The 19,378-nt window shown below is 36.4% G+C and overlaps 2 protein-coding genes across 2 annotated transcripts in view; both read right to left on the bottom strand.

Annotated features, from left to right (window-relative positions):
• Positions 1-15,602, bottom strand: part of nxn (nucleoredoxin) — a 63,267-nt gene extending 47,665 nt beyond the window's left edge. The window contains exon 1 of the mRNA XM_065281458.2: positions 15,000-15,602. Coding sequence (XP_065137530.1) covers positions 15,000-15,308 — 309 coding nt within the window. The 5' untranslated portion in view covers positions 15,309-15,602. The remainder of the gene's footprint in view (positions 1-14,999) is intronic.
• An 829-nt stretch (positions 15,603-16,431) lies between these two features.
• On the bottom strand, positions 16,432-17,856 carry txndc17 (thioredoxin domain containing 17). Its single transcript, XM_065280160.2, has 4 exons — positions 17,565-17,856; positions 17,385-17,466; positions 17,064-17,139; positions 16,432-16,949 (listed from the first exon to the last, which is right to left on the bottom strand). Exons 1-4 carry the CDS (start codon positions 17,707-17,709, stop codon positions 16,881-16,883), a joined length of 372 nt encoding a protein of 123 aa, XP_065136232.1. The 5' UTR covers positions 17,710-17,856; the 3' UTR covers positions 16,432-16,880.
• Between the last annotated feature and the right edge of the window lie 1,522 nt (positions 17,857-19,378).

Here is a 19,378-nt window from a genome sequence, read left to right as displayed (position 1 = left end):
AAACAAACAAGCCATGCGTTCATCCCATCCGAAGCAGAGGCTCTGCTCCATCAGCACCTAGTGATGCATACAGAAACCGTGTGGGGAACAAAGGGCACATGGGCCAAAAAAGCAAAATCACCATACAAAGACAAAGCTCCTGGGTCTTTTTTAAGCTCCTGAATGAATGAACAGGTGGTGAAGGACACACTCACCTGCGATGGGAGGAGGAGCCATCAGGTTAATGAGTGACCTGTTGCTAGTCAAGCTTAACATCGGTCTCTCTTGATTGACTTTTACAAGAGACAAATGGCAGTTTCTGTGTTTGTGTTTCATGTATATTCATAAGTTATGCTGATTGATAGATGGAACTTAACAATTTCACAGACAGATAAACAGAATTAGCTAGATAACATCTAGAATGATATTTACTTGGATAGATGGGCAGAGACGGGACAGTAACAAGGACAAATTTAGATATATAAACAGATCTAAATATACAAACCAGAGACAGATCTGATCTAGACAGTTACACAGACCTAACCATTTCTAGACAGACAGGCATAATACATAGTCATCTAGATAGTTTGACAGATCTAGACAAAACTGATATACAGATCCACATACATACATAAACAAACATAGACTGCGCAAATCAATTTTTCAGCACCTGTTTCCAAGTCAAGGCGAGCTTGACAAACTCTTATATTATCTTCTGCCCTTATCTTATCTGCCTGTCAGATCCACACAGTGAGCATTGATGTCTGGATTAAAGCTTAACACACACCAAAGCTAAATGATAAAATGGGACTCGTTACGCTTTTCTATGGAAGTAATCTCACAGCCGTATGGAGGGTCTCTAATTGCCCGGACACATCTATCCAAAACGTTTTCAAAAGATGCGACCCCTCGTGCGCTTACAACCCTTAAGCTGATAAACCCTTTCATTTCAAAAAGCCTTCCTCGGTTTCAAAAACCTGCTAAGAAAATGATGAATCAAAACAGCGATTACAGCAATCCACAAAGTCACAGAGACTCCCCACTGTTCTTTCACAGCGGGGGACGACTGCTAACCATCGCCACAGCTCTCATGGAAAAAGCCTGCGATTTTTATGCTTCACTGACGGTAGATGTTATTACACGCAATTTGAGAATGCTGTTGAGAAAGCTCCACTGTAAACCAAACCAGACGACAAACTGCAATTATATACACCATGACTGGTCAGAGAAAATTACATTAACACAATGTTAGCATGAAATTCAACCGACATGAAAAAGACTTTTCTGTATTTTTCAATTTTTTATATATATATTTAAATGATTTTTGTTATATCCTAGAATTATGATCGGAGACTCCATTTACTGATTTTGATATAAAACACGAAAGCAGAATATTGATGATGGTTATGTAATAAAAGTAAACTCGGACTGAGACATCATCTTGTCTTTAAAGGCACAATATGTAATAATAATAATAATGGAATAATAATAACAACTCAAAACATTCTGTTAATGATATGCAAATACACATGTGAATATATTTACATTGTATTAGTAATTTTTTTAAATATTTTATTGCAAAAATTGCAAAAATTGTACATATTGTGCCTTTAACAGAAGAGGAAAAACTATATTTAAAAAAAAACATTCACAAACTTGCATTATATTTAACAGTACATTGTAAAAATTCCTTTATGCACTTAAATGTTTAAGTTTAAAGGGGACTTTGTTGAATAACGGTAGTCTACCCGCATTTACGAACATACAAAAAGTGCTAGACATGCTAAACATCTCAGTCTCATAGAAATTCCTCTTTTAGAAATGTCAGTCAGAAAACGGCCCAATCTGAAAAACTGATGCTTATGACATCACAGGCATCTCACCGCCCCTCCACTTTAAAAAAATTGGCTAAATTTTTTGAGTGGCAGCAAAGTCAGCCAATCAGTAATGAGATTGCAAGTTAAGCCAGAAGGGGGAGCCAAATAGATGCAAAACCACTTGTTTAAAATTCCCCACCCTAATAGAGCTATCTGAGAGAGGTTTTTAGGAAGCTTCTAAGGCATTACAGACCCAAACAAAAAATGTTTGGTCTACATGTCACATCACAGAACAAGGATAAATACCCCGTTCAATCATTCTATGTCACCTTTAAACAACTTGAATTAATAAGTCATTTAAACTTTTTGGGCTAGTAGAAATTGCTATAAATTATAAAAATAAAGTTGTAAAGACCCCTTAGCATTCCTGAAAAAGGCTAAAAAAAAATGCCTAAAAAGGACACAAATTGTTTACATCATTCGAATCCCAAGAATTTCAACTTTTCAAAGATATGTGAAATGTTTAGCTTTTAGTTTTTTAGTTGTATTTGATGAAGTTTTCTGTTAAATAATGCAGTGTCCCTCCTACTGTACATTGAAATTTTAAGGGGTTAAAGGGATACTCCATCCAAATATCAAAATTACCCCATGATTTACTCACCCTCAAGCAATCTGAGATATATATATCCACCAACATTCAGACAAACACATTTGGGAGTTATTTTAGTAAATGTCCTTGCTCTTCCAAGCTTTATAATGGTAGAAAACAGGGAACAGGGAACAACTGATGACCCAAAAAAGGGCATCCATCCTTCACAGAAGGATTTCCCCTAGAGGAAAAACTCTAAGGTGTTAATGTGTGTCTTCTGCAAGTAACCAATTCAACATTGTAAGGAAAAATATCCAGATTTCAAACTTTATAAACTGGAATAACTAGCTTCTGGTAACAACGCCATCTTGGACGCTGTTCCCAAAACAGTTTTAGCATAGTGAGCAATCGATGCCCTGGGTACGTTGCGCAGTGACTCTCGTGAATTGCCTGGGAACTATATTGTATGGCGGAAGAGCACTTAGTTTGCAGCACTTCAACCTCGGGCACAGTAATATTGATGGAAGTTTGAGCGAGAGCGGGAATAGTCTGGAGGGATGATGTTACTGCGTGCCGAGGTCAAAGTGTTGCAAACTAAGTGCTCTTACGCCATACAATATAGTTCTCAGTTTCTATCCGCTTAAAAGAAAATCGCCATATTTTATTTTGTGCAACCATACTTACTCATGTAGCTACTCATGTAACGGTCTTTAAATAGGGGAAACATAGAAGTGTTTAGTGGATTCTAAATTCATCCCTGTTTGGATCCTAAGGAATGAAGGAATGGTATTAATTAATCTAAAAATGAGGTAAGAACATAGTCAAATATTGAGAAACGAGGGTGTTTTCCTTTGAGCCTATTTCTTTTATTTATCTCAACTCCTTACTAGTCAAGAAATTTGAAATGATTTGTTAATTCATGTTGTTTAAACTTAAAAAAATAAGTACAACAAATATTTTTTTTGAGTGTTTATTATAACATTAGACAAATGCGTTATACAGTATTTGGGATGTTCATACTGGCTGTGTTATTAAACAATCTCTGGATCTTTTTCAACATTCTTTACGTTTCCAGAAATCCTGATCAAGTAACACCTCATCAGAAAAAAACAGCTGGAGGGGAGCAATTCATCTCCTGTAACCCATCTTCTCTGGTCTCAATGCACACCCCGTGAAAGCTCATTTCATAGTAAAATGTCTTAGCCAACCCGCAATCCCCTTAAATAACCTCCTGCTAAAACTGTTTTCAACTTACAATACTTTTTAAGCATTCTGGTCATTCTCAGTCACTTCCTCAATCACAAAACACTAATTGTAAAGTACTGAAGTTCACAGTTGTCAGCTTCCCAGGCCCACGCTGCACAACAACTCAATTACATCCTTGTTGCTTCACTTTCACAGAAACTTTGCCAACATATTTCAAAGGACAGCTCTGCAGTTTTCTGGAATCTGTTAACAATTACATAAATATGAAAGAAAATACACACATTACACAAGAGGACCGGCTTTGTTTTCACAAACTTCAAAATTAAAAGATAGTCCAAGACACAGCTCAAGAGCGTCTAATGTGTGCGCTAGCCACAATGAGTGCAGGACAACATTTGACAAAGCACCACGGATATAACAGAGGTCAATAAAAAGCAGATGGGGTTTTAAGCACTTCCAAGATCTTCGAGCACTTTTTGCGCAAACGTTAAACACACATCAATGGATGACATACTCATAAAAAGCAAGCAAGAGTGATGGCAGGCGTTGAAAACAGCCTTTAATGTTTTACTTTATTGGATATGTTTGTACTCGCACTTTCAGGGCGATGTTATAAAACAAAAATAATTTCAGGGTCTGTATCTTCATCCTGTTATTAAACACACCTGTACCTTCAGTCCATCAACAGCATGTAAAACCTTTCCAACTGTCTGGCTGAAATAAAAGAAAAACCAGCAGGACTAAACGCAAGCAAACAGAAGCGTTGCCTCAAGAAAACAGCTCTCAAATCTCCCGTTTATTGGCCGAGGTTCAGCGTGTGCCTTAAAGGAACATTTGGATAATACGCTGAAGTGCCACAGCAGATCATTTTGTGGGGATCCATTAGACACAGTCGCTTCGCTACACAAGCTTAGCAGTTTCCTTCCAAAACTAACATCTGTCTTTTAGGGCACCAAGAGCTAAGTCTGGAGTCTGACCGACTTAAGGAGTCATTTCAGGTCAGGATGGGTCCTTTTTGGAGCTAAGCGGACAGATAAGAGCATTCGAAGCAGGGAGTCGCACCAATGACTTAAAAGGAACAAATCATCTACAGTATAATAATCCACTTGAGATGATCAGAAGGATTTGGCCCGGTCCCAATTCCTACCACTTACCGCAGGAAAAATTTGCTCGCCGGTTCACTCCGCAGGCTATGGCAGAGTTTGAGCATCAGTGTTGTATAACATTTCATCACCCTGTGATTCATTCACTTCGGTTCTTGTTAATCACAAATGCACTCCAGTTTTATGGTTCTGGGCGATTCTGACAAACAAAAACCCTATCCAGATTAATGCTTTCAGGAGGAGTTTAGCAGTGGGTAAACTATAATAAACCCTTAATTACATATTTCCACTTCAGGGTCTTTTGATCACAAAACCTCAAAACGAAGATCCTCATCCAAGGCGTCAAGACCCTTAATTAAGATGTCAGTGGTTTTGGAGTTCACAAGTATTTTGTCTCTTGTACCTTATGATCCATGGGAACAGATCTGAGAGCTACAGTGGGTTAACTTGGTACAGCAAGTCATTACTTTATGTTTTACATTTAATGCATTTGACAAATGCTTTAATCCAGAGTGATTTACAGTACATATTTATTAGTATGCTTGATGCCTGGGAATGAACCCACAACATCTGCACAATGATTTACGGCGTGAGCTACCGATTTAAACATTGCATGGCATTTATGGTGCTTTTGTGATGGGATGAATCATCATTTCCCAAAATATGACTGAAAATGTAGCAACATCTACACACCAGAAAATATTTTTAAAATCCAATAACACAATGCTTTAACGTGTATCATATAGTGTATTGTGCGTCATAAACATATAGTTTCATGTTATGTTACTGGAGTCCATTTGGATTAATGGTTTAACTCTTTCCCCGCCATTTATGAGATATCTTGTCAATTAAGAGAAAACGCTTTCCCGCCAATGACGAGATCCGTCTTTCCGCAATACCGCTATTATCCACCAGGTGGCGCCCTTCCACAACTTTTTAAACCCGAGAGTATTGCCCTATGGCAAGCGGCTGCATGTCCGTGTCTGTTTTAAAGATCGCTCTGATTGGGATCTCTATGAAAAGTCCGTCACAAAAATGGAATTATCTCTGCTTTTTGCTTAAAATGTAGTGTTTTTGCAGAAACCTACCCATATTCAAAAGCTGATGACAAAAGAACCACTGAAGGTAGGATGAAACGGTTTTTTGTTTGAAAGCAGAGGGTCTGTTCTTTCATTTGGTATATTGTATGTTTATATATTTAAAGAAGAACATTTTCTGGAAGGCATTAAACTTTGGTGAAAATCATGAAAAACGCTGGCGCTGGCTGGCAACTTTTTTTTAAAACGCTGGCGGTGAAAGAGTTAATGATGGATGGATTTGCATTTTTGAGCTTTGACATGTTGACACCCCTTAGAAAAAGATAATTTGATGGCCGCCTTATAATATTAAAGGGGACATATCATGAAAATCTGATTTTTTTCATGTTTAAGTGCTATAATTGGGTCCCCAGTGTTTTATCAACCTAGTAAATGTGAAAAAGATCAACCCAGTAACTTAGTTTTGGTAAGCCATTCTCTGCAAGAAAATAGGTCATTGAAATTTGGCTCCCCTTGTGATGTCAGAAGGGGATAATACCGCCCCTTAATCTGCACTATCCAACCACAGCACTGCCATTTAGTGCAGAGATCAGCTCATTTGCCACAAAGTGGCAATTTTAACATGCTTTAATAAATTATCTATATGGTATTTTGAGCTAAAACTTCACATATGTACTCTGGAGACACCAAAGATTTATTTGACATCTTAAAAAAGTCTTGTGAAATGTCCCCTTTAAATCATTCATTTGTAGTCAACTAAATAAAAGGAAGAGATTTATATCTGGGATGGCATGAGGGCGAATAAATTATGAGACCATTTTGATTCTTGTAAGTATTTATTTAACCTTTAGGATCGTAAAAAACTACATACATTTAAGAAACAGGTTGTTAAAAGTACATTTTACAAGTTGAAACTAATGTTAAATTGACAGAAACACTATTTTGACTGACATTGGTATGATTCATACAGAAACTAACCCCAATAATATATTCATATAGCAAACAAGTCAAAAGCAGATTCACAGCAGGGCCTGCATCAGCGTGTGTAGGTGCAAGGCTGCCAAAAGAGACAGTCGACATGTCTGTGCTACGCTTTAGTAATAAACAATCGGGCAACCAGCCACAGTGACTAAACACGGCTGACAGAACGCTGTGGTTTTTTTCTTAAAGACGTCGACTGCTGAAGAGCCCCCAGCAGAACAAACTAACCCAGACACACTTTCAACCTGTACGCAAACAAGCTGAGGTAAATAAAGGTCAAAAGGTAAAGTGTGCATCGAGAGACACTTTAAAGGGCACATAGTGTGCCAATTTTTACAAGATGCAGTATAGGTCTCAGGTGTACCTTGAATGTGTCTCTAAAGTTTCAGCCCATATACCCCCCATATCATGTATTATAACATGTCCAAAATGCCCCTATTTTTGTGTCTGTACCTTTAAATGCAAATCAGGATTTCCTTTAACAGCAAACAGTGGGCACTTTCGGTTAAAAATAGATCTGATTTCTGTAAATACAATATGAGACAATAGTATCTTTAGCCACATTAGCATTACAATGTACTAACAAACACATTTACAAAAGCTTTGGGGTAAAATGAACCAGTTAGTCAGTGAATGTGGGCGAGGATTTTTTCAGTGTGATGTCACATTAACAAGTAAATCAAAACAGCATGTCTAATGAGAGTGTTTTGGTTTAAATGGAATTAAAAAAGAAGGAGTGGGTGGATTTCTTTCAGTGTTGGGTGGTGGTGTTCACCCAATGGCCAACACACATATGTCCAAAAACTTTGCATAGATTTTGCATATGTGCCCTTTACTTTGTATCACATTCACTTAAGATTCCTTCCATATAAAAAGGGAAATTGTCGGCACAACCACAATATCTTATCCACTGACATACATATAAAGAAAGGTTTTCAGCATATAATTGAAGAAAATTCAACATGCAATAATTTTCTAAATAATTTGATATTTGATATGTGATACAATAATGCTTTAGGTTTGTATAATCCATTTAAACTAGGCCTATATAAAACATCCTTAAAAAAGGAACATTCTATAAGCAACATCAGCATTCTTCCACATACTTTCTTTCTTTAACATTTGATTAAATGTTAAAGAAACCACAAAATATTTGACCACAAAACCTGAAGCATGGGTATATATGTACAAAAAGCCAAAAATACATTGTATGGGTCAAAAGCATTTGATAATTATCGATATTATTACATAATATGGCAAAGATCATTAGGATGTTATGTAAAGATCCTGTTTCATGAAGATATTTAGTAAATAACTTACCGTAAACTTTAGTTTGTGAGATTTATATAGTGCTAAGGACTTCATCTGGACAACTTTAAAGGCGATTTTCTCAATATTTCAATTTTTTGGCAGCCTCAGATTCCAGATTTTTTTATAGTTGTATCTCGGACCAAATATTGTCATATCCTAAACCATAAATCAAAGGAAAGCTTATTTATTCATCTTTTAGATGATTTCAATTTAAAAAAATGACTGGTTTTGTGGTCTAGGGTCACATTGTGTGCCAGACTGTCTGCTATCTGCATCGACTGAAAATTTAAACTTTATGTAATTCTGAAATAATAAGATATCAAGTTAAAGGGATAGTTCGGCCAAAAACGATATTAAACCCATGATTTACTCACCCCCAAGCTGTCCGAGTTGCATATGTCCATCGTTTTTCAGACAAACACATTTTCGGATATTTTAGAAAATATTTTACATCTTTCAGTTGATTAAATGTAATGTTACGGGGTCCAGCAATAGTCCACGACCTTCAAGTCCAAAAAAAGTGCGTCCATCCTTCACAAATTAAATCCAAACGGCTCCAGGATGATAAACAAAGGTCTTCTGTGGGTAATCCGTGCGGTGTTGTTGTAGAAATATCCATATTTAAAATGTTATTAACGTTATAAACTACCTTCCGGTAGCGCCGCCATCTTAGACTCAGGAGAGAGTATTAGCGTAGTGTACGCACTTTTCTTAGTGACGTATGACAAATTCGGAGGGCGGGGGCACAGAGCAGCAGCAGAGAAACCGCTGTATGCTGCATAAGCTCTCATCCTGAATGCGCATCACTCTAAGATGGCGGCGCTACCGGAAGGTAGTTTATAACGTTAATAACATTTTAAATATGGATATTTCTACAACAACACCGCACGGATTACCCACAGAAGACCTTTGTTTATCATCCTGGAGCCGTTTGGATTTAATTTGTGAAGGATGGACGCACTTTTTTTGGACTTGAAGGTCGTGGACTATTGCTGGACCCCGTAACATTACATTTAATCAACTGAAAGATATAAAATATTTTCTAAAATATCCGAAAATGTGTTTGTCTGAAAAACGATGGACATATGCAACTCGGACAGCTTGGGGGTGAGTAAATCATGGGTTTAATATCGTTTTTGGCCGAACTATCCCTTTAAAGCAAACCACAACTATATGCATATTGCAATATTTTAATATAATTTGTGCAACCCTATCATTTTCAGAGGTGGAAAAAACAACAAAAATAAAATCAAGAATACCCAAAGAAGCCAAATATGTGGAAGGAAAGTGCCATTATTAAATAAAAAATAAAGATAAGCCAACAAGTCCACACATAGCATCTACCAAACAAAAACTACAGTACCCCCATTGTAATTTTTTTTTTTTATGAAAAATGAACACATGCTCATTTCATTATAAAACGTCTATTTTTTACATTGGTTTTTATTTTCTGACTGGTCGGTTTCTCTTCCACGTCAACAGTTTGAAGTTAAAGTTAGTTAAACTGTCAACATGTTTACAGCAAGCTACCGCAAAACCACATCTGGTTTAATGGCCCAGACATTGAAGATAACTCTATCATCTCCTTAAGCACCCAAATTTGTTTCTGCCACAATAGTGGCACAGTAAATATGCAGACACTTGAAATCCATTGGCCGAGCACTCACATCTGTGCATAAAGTATCTTTCTAGCCTTTGGCTTTCACGCTTGCCTAAAATAATCTGACTGTAGCGTTTACTGTAGCTGTCATAGTAATGTCAGACCAATAGACATACTTAAGTAGAGATAATGTTATTAAAAGACTGCAGACATAGTAATAAATATGGCCTATTAAATCATTATAAACGTTAATGTGATTTCTAAACGTCAAAGTATGACATCAAAATCTCTTCTTTCCAAAGTTCTTCCCTATTCCTGTCCAAAATCGCCTTAACAATGGAATAAACGTCCTGAATAAACAAAAGGAAAGACCTTACACAGTCAAGCTACAGTACACTATCACATAAAACTTGTACTTGGACGACGGATTTGTTCAGGGTCACAGCTCGACAGCTATTGTGCGCTATTTTCCCTTTACAGACTTCTGGGAACAGAGTGCTCTCAAGTTGCTCTAAAAAGCGGTGGAGATTAAGTCTTTTCTGGCTCATTTTTATCTCGACACGTAACTAAAAACCTTAAAAGTCAGTCCTCCGCTAGGACTTACCACGTCCGCACTCCTATTGTCACTATTCGCATTACAGTATGTCTATTGAAAGACACACAATAGATCTTAAAAAAGGTACAAGTGTAAGGAGTTAAGTTTGGCACACGGGGTGTTTATAACGCTATAGGATCTCTTTAGCAAATGTATGCCCACATTCCTCGCATAATCTGCCTTGTCACACATTGCATACAATTGCAAGCATATGTAGCCACAACAGAGGCACAGCCGACTCCTCGCTTGTAACCGCAGCTACAGATTAGGCTGACATGGAAAACAGGATTTCCGTTGGTCTTTTGAAGTAAGAGTTTGATGTACAATGCTTACAGACGCAAAGTTTATCCCCGGACCACCCGGACCAGTTTATAGAATGTTTTAATCTGGAAATGCTAAGATTGTGACATCACAATGAGCACATTAAAAACAGACCACACATATTTACATATGAAAATGACAAAGCACCATAACATTTTAATTGTATTGTCTGTAAAACCAGGCCAAAAAGGAAATTTTTGAAAGTGAATCCGAATTTCCCCGAACTCAATGATTCCCACTGAGCTGTTTCACTATCAGCACAAAGCAGACAGAAAATCTGTGTTCGTCACACAGAGACAAATGTACTGTTCGATGATAGGGACGCCTGTATAATATCCTGCAGATAAGGCCATCTCTGTCTAGCCGCCAGCACTGAAATCAAAGCTGTGCGGAGCGGCACGGCTCCGGACCGTATGATGAACGAAGAGCGCCAGGTTTTTGTCAGATCCCTGACACCCTGATGACAACACCCCCTTAGCAATCTCTAAAGCTCAGAGCAGCTGCCCGCCCGAATCTGTTAAGATGGGTGGCATAGCAGATCTCCTCGAGCCAACCCAAAAAAATCTGTCTCTTGGACAGCCTTTGCAGATATTTACTTTACGACACTGCTTTGGCAGGAACCGGGCAGAGCCTGTAACTGATTTACGAGCGGTTTTCTCCGCTTCGGCTGATGCAAGTGTCCTTGTAAGGCAGTGCCAACGCACAGACTGTCCCTTGATACACTGCAGACCAACCATGAGAGAGAGAGAGAGAGCGAGAGTGATAGAGAGAAAATGACTAGAATAGATCAAATATATAAATCACTAGTCCTCCGTTTATTGGACCACAGAGCTAGAAATAAAATTTGGTAAACAAAAATGATATGCTTCAGTGCATACAGACATTACAAATAATGATGATGGGTGTGCTAACACTATTGAAGCCAAAACCAGGGCATTGTGAGTCAAAGGATTAAACTGGAGCATGGAGATGTAGTAAATGATTTCATTGGATTGTATTAAGCAGACTATGATATTACTGGTTAAACAAATATTTCTGCCCATGCCACCTTGGTTACATCAGCCAAAAATCTCAAGGTTGGGTACATTTATTAATAAAATAAATTGTGTCAATTTTGTTTTCCAGTTGTTTATAAGTGGGATGCCCCTCAGCCCATTAAAAGAGCAATACACAACAAGAGAGGGAAATGTGCCACTTTATACCCCGCAGTACCACAGCCTTGGCTCGGCTTTGCAGCAGGCCAACATCACACATCAACTGACGCCTTACAAAGAACGCAAACACAAAAGTCTCACTGCATTCGGTCTCCCATGAAGAAAGGAAAGACGGTTCATCCTCATGCTGTGATTGCAAACAGAAACATGACATTGGCTGGCTCAAATCTTTAAAGATCAACTCTCTGTGGGACCCAAGATGTTATTATTTCAAGACAAACACTCTTTTCTGGGCCTGCTCGGGTCATTTAAATCCCCCATGAAGATTAGACTAAATAAGCCTCGAGTAGATATCCAAGACATCCATATACTAGAATCGTACAATGGCTTAGCATTATTTATGGCATGATATTACATTACGGCTTATGTTGTCCTGCCAATGGCAACAGCATTTAGATGTACAATGTAAAACTGTGGAAACAGGAATACAGTTTTAGCTGTAAGAGACAAAAGTGTCTGACTGGATATATGTGCAAACATGCACACTTGTGCATAAATATAATTATATTTATTAATTTATATTTATGCATTTGGCCGATGCTTTTATTCAAAGCCACCTACAGTGCATTACAAGGTATATATACATTTTTATTAACGTGTGTTCCCTGAGTTCCAACCCATGACCTTAAGCGCTGCTTACGCAATGCTCAGCCACTAAGCTATACAGGAGCACAAATATTATACATAAAATATTTAATAAAAATAAGTATAAGTATAACAAATATTACAATTAAAATATGATTACAATTATTATAATATAAAATATTATAAAAAAAATTAGATATACATTTTTGCATGAAATTGAAATGTATCACTTGATACAAAAACATTATTGATTTATTTCAATGAATAAAGAATATATGAGGAGCCCAGATGCAAAACCCTCTAAGTGCATCTGTCGTTTTCTTGTAAATTAGCATTTTTATCAGACTCTTAATGAATTGTGCCAACAATATGGTATTTCTGAATGGCTCAAGGCTGGTATTAAGTGGATTTTAAGTTTTTGATGAATGTATAATATGTGCCGAGAGTATTTGGTTAATATAATTCTTAAATTATTGACGGAGGAGGCGTTTAGCAGCTTAAGCATCTGAGCCTATAATTCCTATCATATGTTAAAGGGATACTTCACCCAAAAATAACATTTCTGTCAACATTTACACACCCTCAAGTTGTTACAAACCTGTATATTTTATTGTTCTGATAAAGATATTTGTGAAGATATTTTGAAAAATGACCTGGGGCACCATTGACTTACATAGTAGGAAAAAACAACACAATGGAAGTCAATAGTGCCCTAGGTGGTTACGAATTATCTTAATTCGTTTTGAGCAAAACTAAGAAATGTATACAGGTTTGGAAAAACACGAGGGTGAGTAAATGATGACAGATTTTTATTTTCGAGGGAACTATGCATTTAAGGAGGATAAATGGAAAAACAATACTGGTTTAGAGAACAGCTGGAATGCTGATGATTATCTGGATATATAAACATTTTAGGGGCACATTTGTATTCTTAAACTTGAGAAACTGTTAGTACAAACACAGTATACGATACCTTATATGCCAAAATATACAGACTTTACTTACATGACACAAAACTAGGTGCTTGAAACGACAAACACAAATGTAGGTTTGGCCCATTAACAAATAACGTTGAATGAGATTGAGAAAGGTTATTGTCTCTAAATATTTTTTTTTATGAATTATGTCTGGTAAAAAAAGTATTCCAAATAAACTTTAATCTGCCTGTTAACACATGCCAATAGTCTGCTCCAATTACACACAAACATCATTTTTCAATCATTGTCTGTATTGCCAGCAACACTGGATGTGATCCATGCGGCTTTTTGCAGGGTGACAGATGTAGATTTTATCTTAAACATTTGTATTGCTTCCATTGTAAAACAGTACGAGCCATTAAACGTCCATCACCTGCTCTTCAGCGAGACGTGCCAAAGCATGCGGCAGGAGGTGGGGCTGATGCAATGGACCAAAATGGATACCAGCATAAAAGGGCAAATCTGAATATGATCCAAATGATATTATCTACTAAAACAAACACGCACACCTCAAGAACAATACTGCATTGAAATATCAATCGAATGATATTACACTGTGCGAATGAGACAACATTACATTTTATTCTGTGGGAACAAAACACTCGACTCGCAGCAGTAATTACAATGCAATTTATGCAATGCTAAGATGATTTATTTACCATTTATTGATGGTATTGCACATTAAACAAAGGTTATCTTTTAGTTTTTGGCATGCCAGAGATGTAAACCTGAAATATTTACAACCACAAGATCTTATTTCTATAAACAGAGGAATAGCTCAATTAAAAGTGCCCTGAGACGCAGTAATAATTTCCAGGTTTGTTTTAATAAATGACACAAAACAGACCTGCTGAAAATCTGAATGGTAAATGTGCTTTCAATAATGAAATACCTTATAAAAAACGAGGCGCAGTTAAAAATCTTGATTTAAAGCATTAGATTTTTTTTATAAATCATGTAGTATTGCAATTGTGTTATTGTAAATCCTGGATATGTCAGCATTAAATTGTAAAAACATACAAAGGGAAATGTATTATTTCTAGATGACATATAATTAATTGTGACTAGTTCTCATCTCAAAACCTATTGAGCTGTCTACTAGATAATATTTAGAGGGGGATCACCGGTGAGAAAGTGCTGTTGATGTACAGCCAGCTGATTTTGAGACAGCTGATGTGGTAATGGTTAACAGGGGTTCACTGTGGTTTTAAGGGCTGTGTTTTAACTTGCTCAGGGTTCAGTAGCTGAGATTTACACAGCCTCCAGCTAAAAATAAGAAGACACCCACTCATGCTTCAATATTTGGGGGATTACAACTGTATCATAATACTGTTAGATGGAGGTCTGTATACAAATCAGTCAAAGTGTGGCTTTGGTTTGGATTCTGTGCTTTTCACTTTTATACTCAATAAGAACACTAAAATCCATCTCTAATAATAACCAAACATCTCTCTCTTAAAAAAAATCTTACACCTGCTTTTGTTAAGAGTGCAGTTATTATTAATATAGCTTTTATATGATTTAATATAGTGTATGTACATCAGTAAATCTGATTTCACTAATTTCATTCATTTTGTACCTTACACCTGCACAATGTCTATTAGTTTATTATAAAGAAAAAACAAACAATTTATCACATCTCCAGCCCACTGTTTATATACTGTATCATCTATAAAGCTCTCACCTTTTTGTGTCTATCTTTAAAAGGCAACGCCGGCCATGTCATTTCCTGCAAGAAGTCCTGCCACTGTTTCTGGTCCTGATCCGATGAGATGAAGACGATTTCCAATTTGTCCTTGTGCTCGGACGATTTCTTAAACTTGCTGTAAAACTCGCTCAGACTCGCGTTGAACTGCTTGCACGGACCGTTCAAACTGCAGCCGAAGTAGAGCCCGAGCAGCGACAGCTTGCTGCCCAGCGCGTGAACATCCAGCTCGGCTTTCTCGCCGTTGACGAGACGCTCTCCGAGCAGATCCACCAGAAACTCCGACATCGCTGCTAAGCTGTGGAAGCCGAGCGATTCTGATTTCGTTCGCTTATTCTGGCTGTTTGAAATGAAATCCGAGGTGCTTTGTGAAGATCCGCGGGCCCTGACTCTCAGTTTCGGCCGCCCTGAAGTACACGCGTGGGTTATGAGGACAGCGGCCGTCGCTTGTGTCCACAGTGAGCGGTGTGCAGGAATGTGCTACTGTTATAAACGGGCGCTTAGCAACAGCGCCGCGACACTTTACTGACATCTACTGGAGGAATGCTGCAATCGCATATCAACACACTTCCATAATTACGGGTTTAAAAAATATATTGCGCTTGTACCACTTAGATTCTTATGTTTTTATTACAATTGAGAATAATAGCAAACGTAACTTTAGGATTATGTTGTGACTAAATGTGAAAAACTAATCTGTGTTTAGCGTCTTTACATTGCCTTGAATTAGCAAAAATGTACATTTGGCATTTTATCAACATGAATTGAAAGAGTTTTTATCATTTTTTCATTATTCATTATTTAGACCACGTCATTTCAAATGCAATTTTTATTTTTGTAATGAAAGAAATTGCTGTTGACAATTTTTTTTCCTATATAATGTATTTTTAAACATTAGATGTCTTCAATGTATCTTCATATTAAACGATTGAAAAACAAATCAGTCAAGTGATTAACCTTTTGAACAGTAGTGTATATTCCAATTAAAAATTGATTGAATATTAATTAAACATATATTTTGAAATCTAGGAAATATATTTATTAGACATTTGATCATGTAATTTATCGCAGCATTTTAAGTATGTCAATACGTGCATACTTTATGCACTTGTGCTCAACTTGCATGTGAGCTTAGTAGATCAATGATGTCATCAGCATTATCTCATGCATACCATGTTTACCTGAATCACTAGTAAAGCAGAAGAAATTGAACAGATCAGTCCTGTGAAAAATCACTTTATATTGTCCAAAACTAAAACCAGATCTTGTAAAATAAACTATATGTTATCATATTACAGTACATCAACACACGTATAAACATTTTGTACTTTAAAGAAACACAGATGCACCATTTGCAAGTATTTGATAAAACTGAGAAAAAAGTTCACACACAAAAAAATGAAGCAGATAAACTTTTTAAAATGCACTTTATTATTTTGTGCTGATTACACAAAAATAAGCAACATGGCAAAAGAAAATGAAAACCGTTAAAGAACAATCATGTTTTCGGTCATAAATGCCTCCGAGATTAGGATTAAAGCAGTTTCCATTATGCATGTGTGCTGAGATTTTACGTCCCATGGTTTATAAGTCTTAGTGTCAAAATTTCCTTAATTTATTTAAATGTCTTCAAAGTATGTTTAAAGCTTTCTTCTATATTATTCACGCAGTATGATGTGCAAAATGCTTTAAAACATGTACAGTTAACATAAGACAGACTTCAATTTGTTTTGCTTAACATTCAAGATCATAGATTGCAATTGAAACAGTCCAAAAATCACATTGATAATTGGAAAGGTAAGTTAGGCCCCATGAAATGTGTTGGCTAGTATTGCATATGTACAGCACTATTTTAGGAGATTAATCCTCTGTAAACATCATTCGAACCAGGTCCGCTTTAAAACACTCTTCTTCGACCAGCTTCTGGGGCTAAAAAACAAAACAACACATCAAGATAAGCTCTAAAACATAACTCTGGATTTTGCTGTATAGTGATATTATAAGTAGCATGCATACTGTAATAATTTATCTATTGATCTTTACCGTGCCGTAGCGCAGTAGTGTGGGTACACCAATCAGCTTTAGATTCTTCTTAAAGTCATTGTTAGGATCCTTCCAGCTGCCAAGAACAAAATGATAGTGAATGCAAATGTGTAGTGAATCTGTAATTTCATATTCTGATATTTTACTGGACAGACAGACCTTGTGGGATTTAGTATCTCTTACACATACTGATCAAATTAGTCTTTTGAATGCACTGTAAGTCACTTAAATGCATAAATGTAATTATAATGAATGTGTAAGCACCTGGAGAAAATTATTTGGTTCAATGGATTGACAAACCAGCAAAAATGGTGCACTTACTAGGGTCTTTCTCCTACTTGGCAGTAAATAAAGACAGATCCATCTGGGAGATGAGACATCTCTCCTCTGACCACAGGCTCTGCTGCAAATCATAAAGAGGAACAAACAAATCAGCTTATAAACATATACTTTATTCCCTATTACTGTAAAATATTTAGGTATTTGAATGAAAATCCGTACCTTTCACACAGTCTGGACACCAGCTCTTGCCCTGCTCATCTTTATCTCCTGAAAAGTAAACGAATATGTCTTTACCCTTCCGTTCAGACACAGCTTTAGAAAACTCCTCGTAACCATGGACAGCAACCTCCTCGTATTTCGCCATTATTTATTTGGCATTTACTGGAAATCAGGGACAAATTTATGCACACTACAGGAAATTGTTGCTGTTGTGTAGGGAGTGAAATGTGTAAAGTGTGCAAATGACAGCAGAGCAAAACCGAAGTGTGAAGTGTGAACAAAAAGTGCACGTGCTTCCGCTAAAACAAGAGTAGGACATTTCAAAATAAAAGTCTCACAGCTGCTTAAATAAATAACTCGCCTCAAAATTAAAATTAGCACATATTTTTTTCACCTTCAAGCCATCCTATCTCTATATGATTTTTTTTCTTTCAGCTAAACACAGTTGGAGTTATACTAAATAATGTCCTGGCTCTTTTGAGCTTTGGAATAGCTTGAGGGTAATTAAACTAAGGGCTAATTTGTGTAACGTGATGTACACATTCAAATTAATATAACTCTGGCATTTTTGGTATAGAAGCCTAATCTTGGTCTTGTTTTGAAGAAGATGTGAAATTATTACATAATTTGTTTTCATAGCAGTTTACATTTATTTAAAAAAAGCAATGAAATGTATTTTGTATACATACAATTATAAAAATGAAAATGTTTCACCCAAGAATATAAATGTTTTGAGGCATACTCTTTTTATAAATGAATCCATTACTCTTCCTGTGAAATATGTATTCTTAGACCTTTCCAATGAAAAAACGTTATAGTTGGTCATGATTAGATGAAAATTTACATGCAAAATATTCAAGTAAACTCAGCTGTCCCGCTCACGCAACGGCACCGGGTAATAATTTAAGAGAGTGAATGAATATTTCACCCAGTCTGTAAACCCATCAAAAGTCCTATTTTTGATTGATTATTTTCTACATAAAATCATCCTAAATTATGTAAAGAACATTCTGTAAAAATATAATCTTTACATCTTTAATATTGTTTAAGTAAGGTCATGTCAAATATTAAAATCAATATGAAAATATATTTCTTTGGTAAACACACAATTATAAATTAAGCAGTGGTCCATAATTAAACAACATAAAATATATTCAAATAATAATAAAAGGTGCTAAAGAATGCATTAAAATAATCTGTTAAATTGTTCTTTGATATTTACATAGAAGGTATGTAACTTTATTAAATGCAAAAATGATACGGAAACGTTTTTACATGTCCAACATGCCCAACCCTAAGTTTTGCCCTATGAATGAAATGCCCTATTGTTGCTCTATTTGGAAGGGTCATGAATAAAAATACTGAGCTCTGCTCTAATTGGCTCTGCTCTGCGGCTCATGCCAGTAGCTCACATTAGTAAACATGTTGGCGTGTACATCACAGTTGGTGTAATGTTGAGATAGGTCTGTTTTCCAGCAGTCTTTTGAATACACAAGGTTTACATAAAAATGAGGAAACAAATGTGTTTGATTAATTTCATTAATATATTAAAGTTCAAGGGGTTGCCTTATAGGTTATTTATTCCATTATTATTATTTTTCAGATTGAAAACATGGCTTTCGGTTTTATCGAACCCAAACGCGTAGCCGCGGTTAAACGTCTGACCTGAAGTTAACTTCCGGTCTGTGTTTGTTTATCGGTCTTGCTAGCGGCTTAACTGACCCTGAATCAAATATCTTGTGGAAAATAAAAAAATAGGTGTTCAAAAGACAAGGGAGACAGTGAGGATGGATCACCGCTGTGTGGATTTGGCT

The sequence above is a fragment of the Paramisgurnus dabryanus genome, chromosome 8, assembly GCF_030506205.2.
Source record: "Paramisgurnus dabryanus chromosome 8, PD_genome_1.1, whole genome shotgun sequence".
NCBI classification, from domain to species: domain Eukaryota; kingdom Metazoa; phylum Chordata; class Actinopteri; order Cypriniformes; family Cobitidae; genus Paramisgurnus; species Paramisgurnus dabryanus.
The sequence above is the reverse complement of the archived record's forward strand: the minus strand, read 5'-3'. Positions and strand labels throughout refer to the sequence as shown.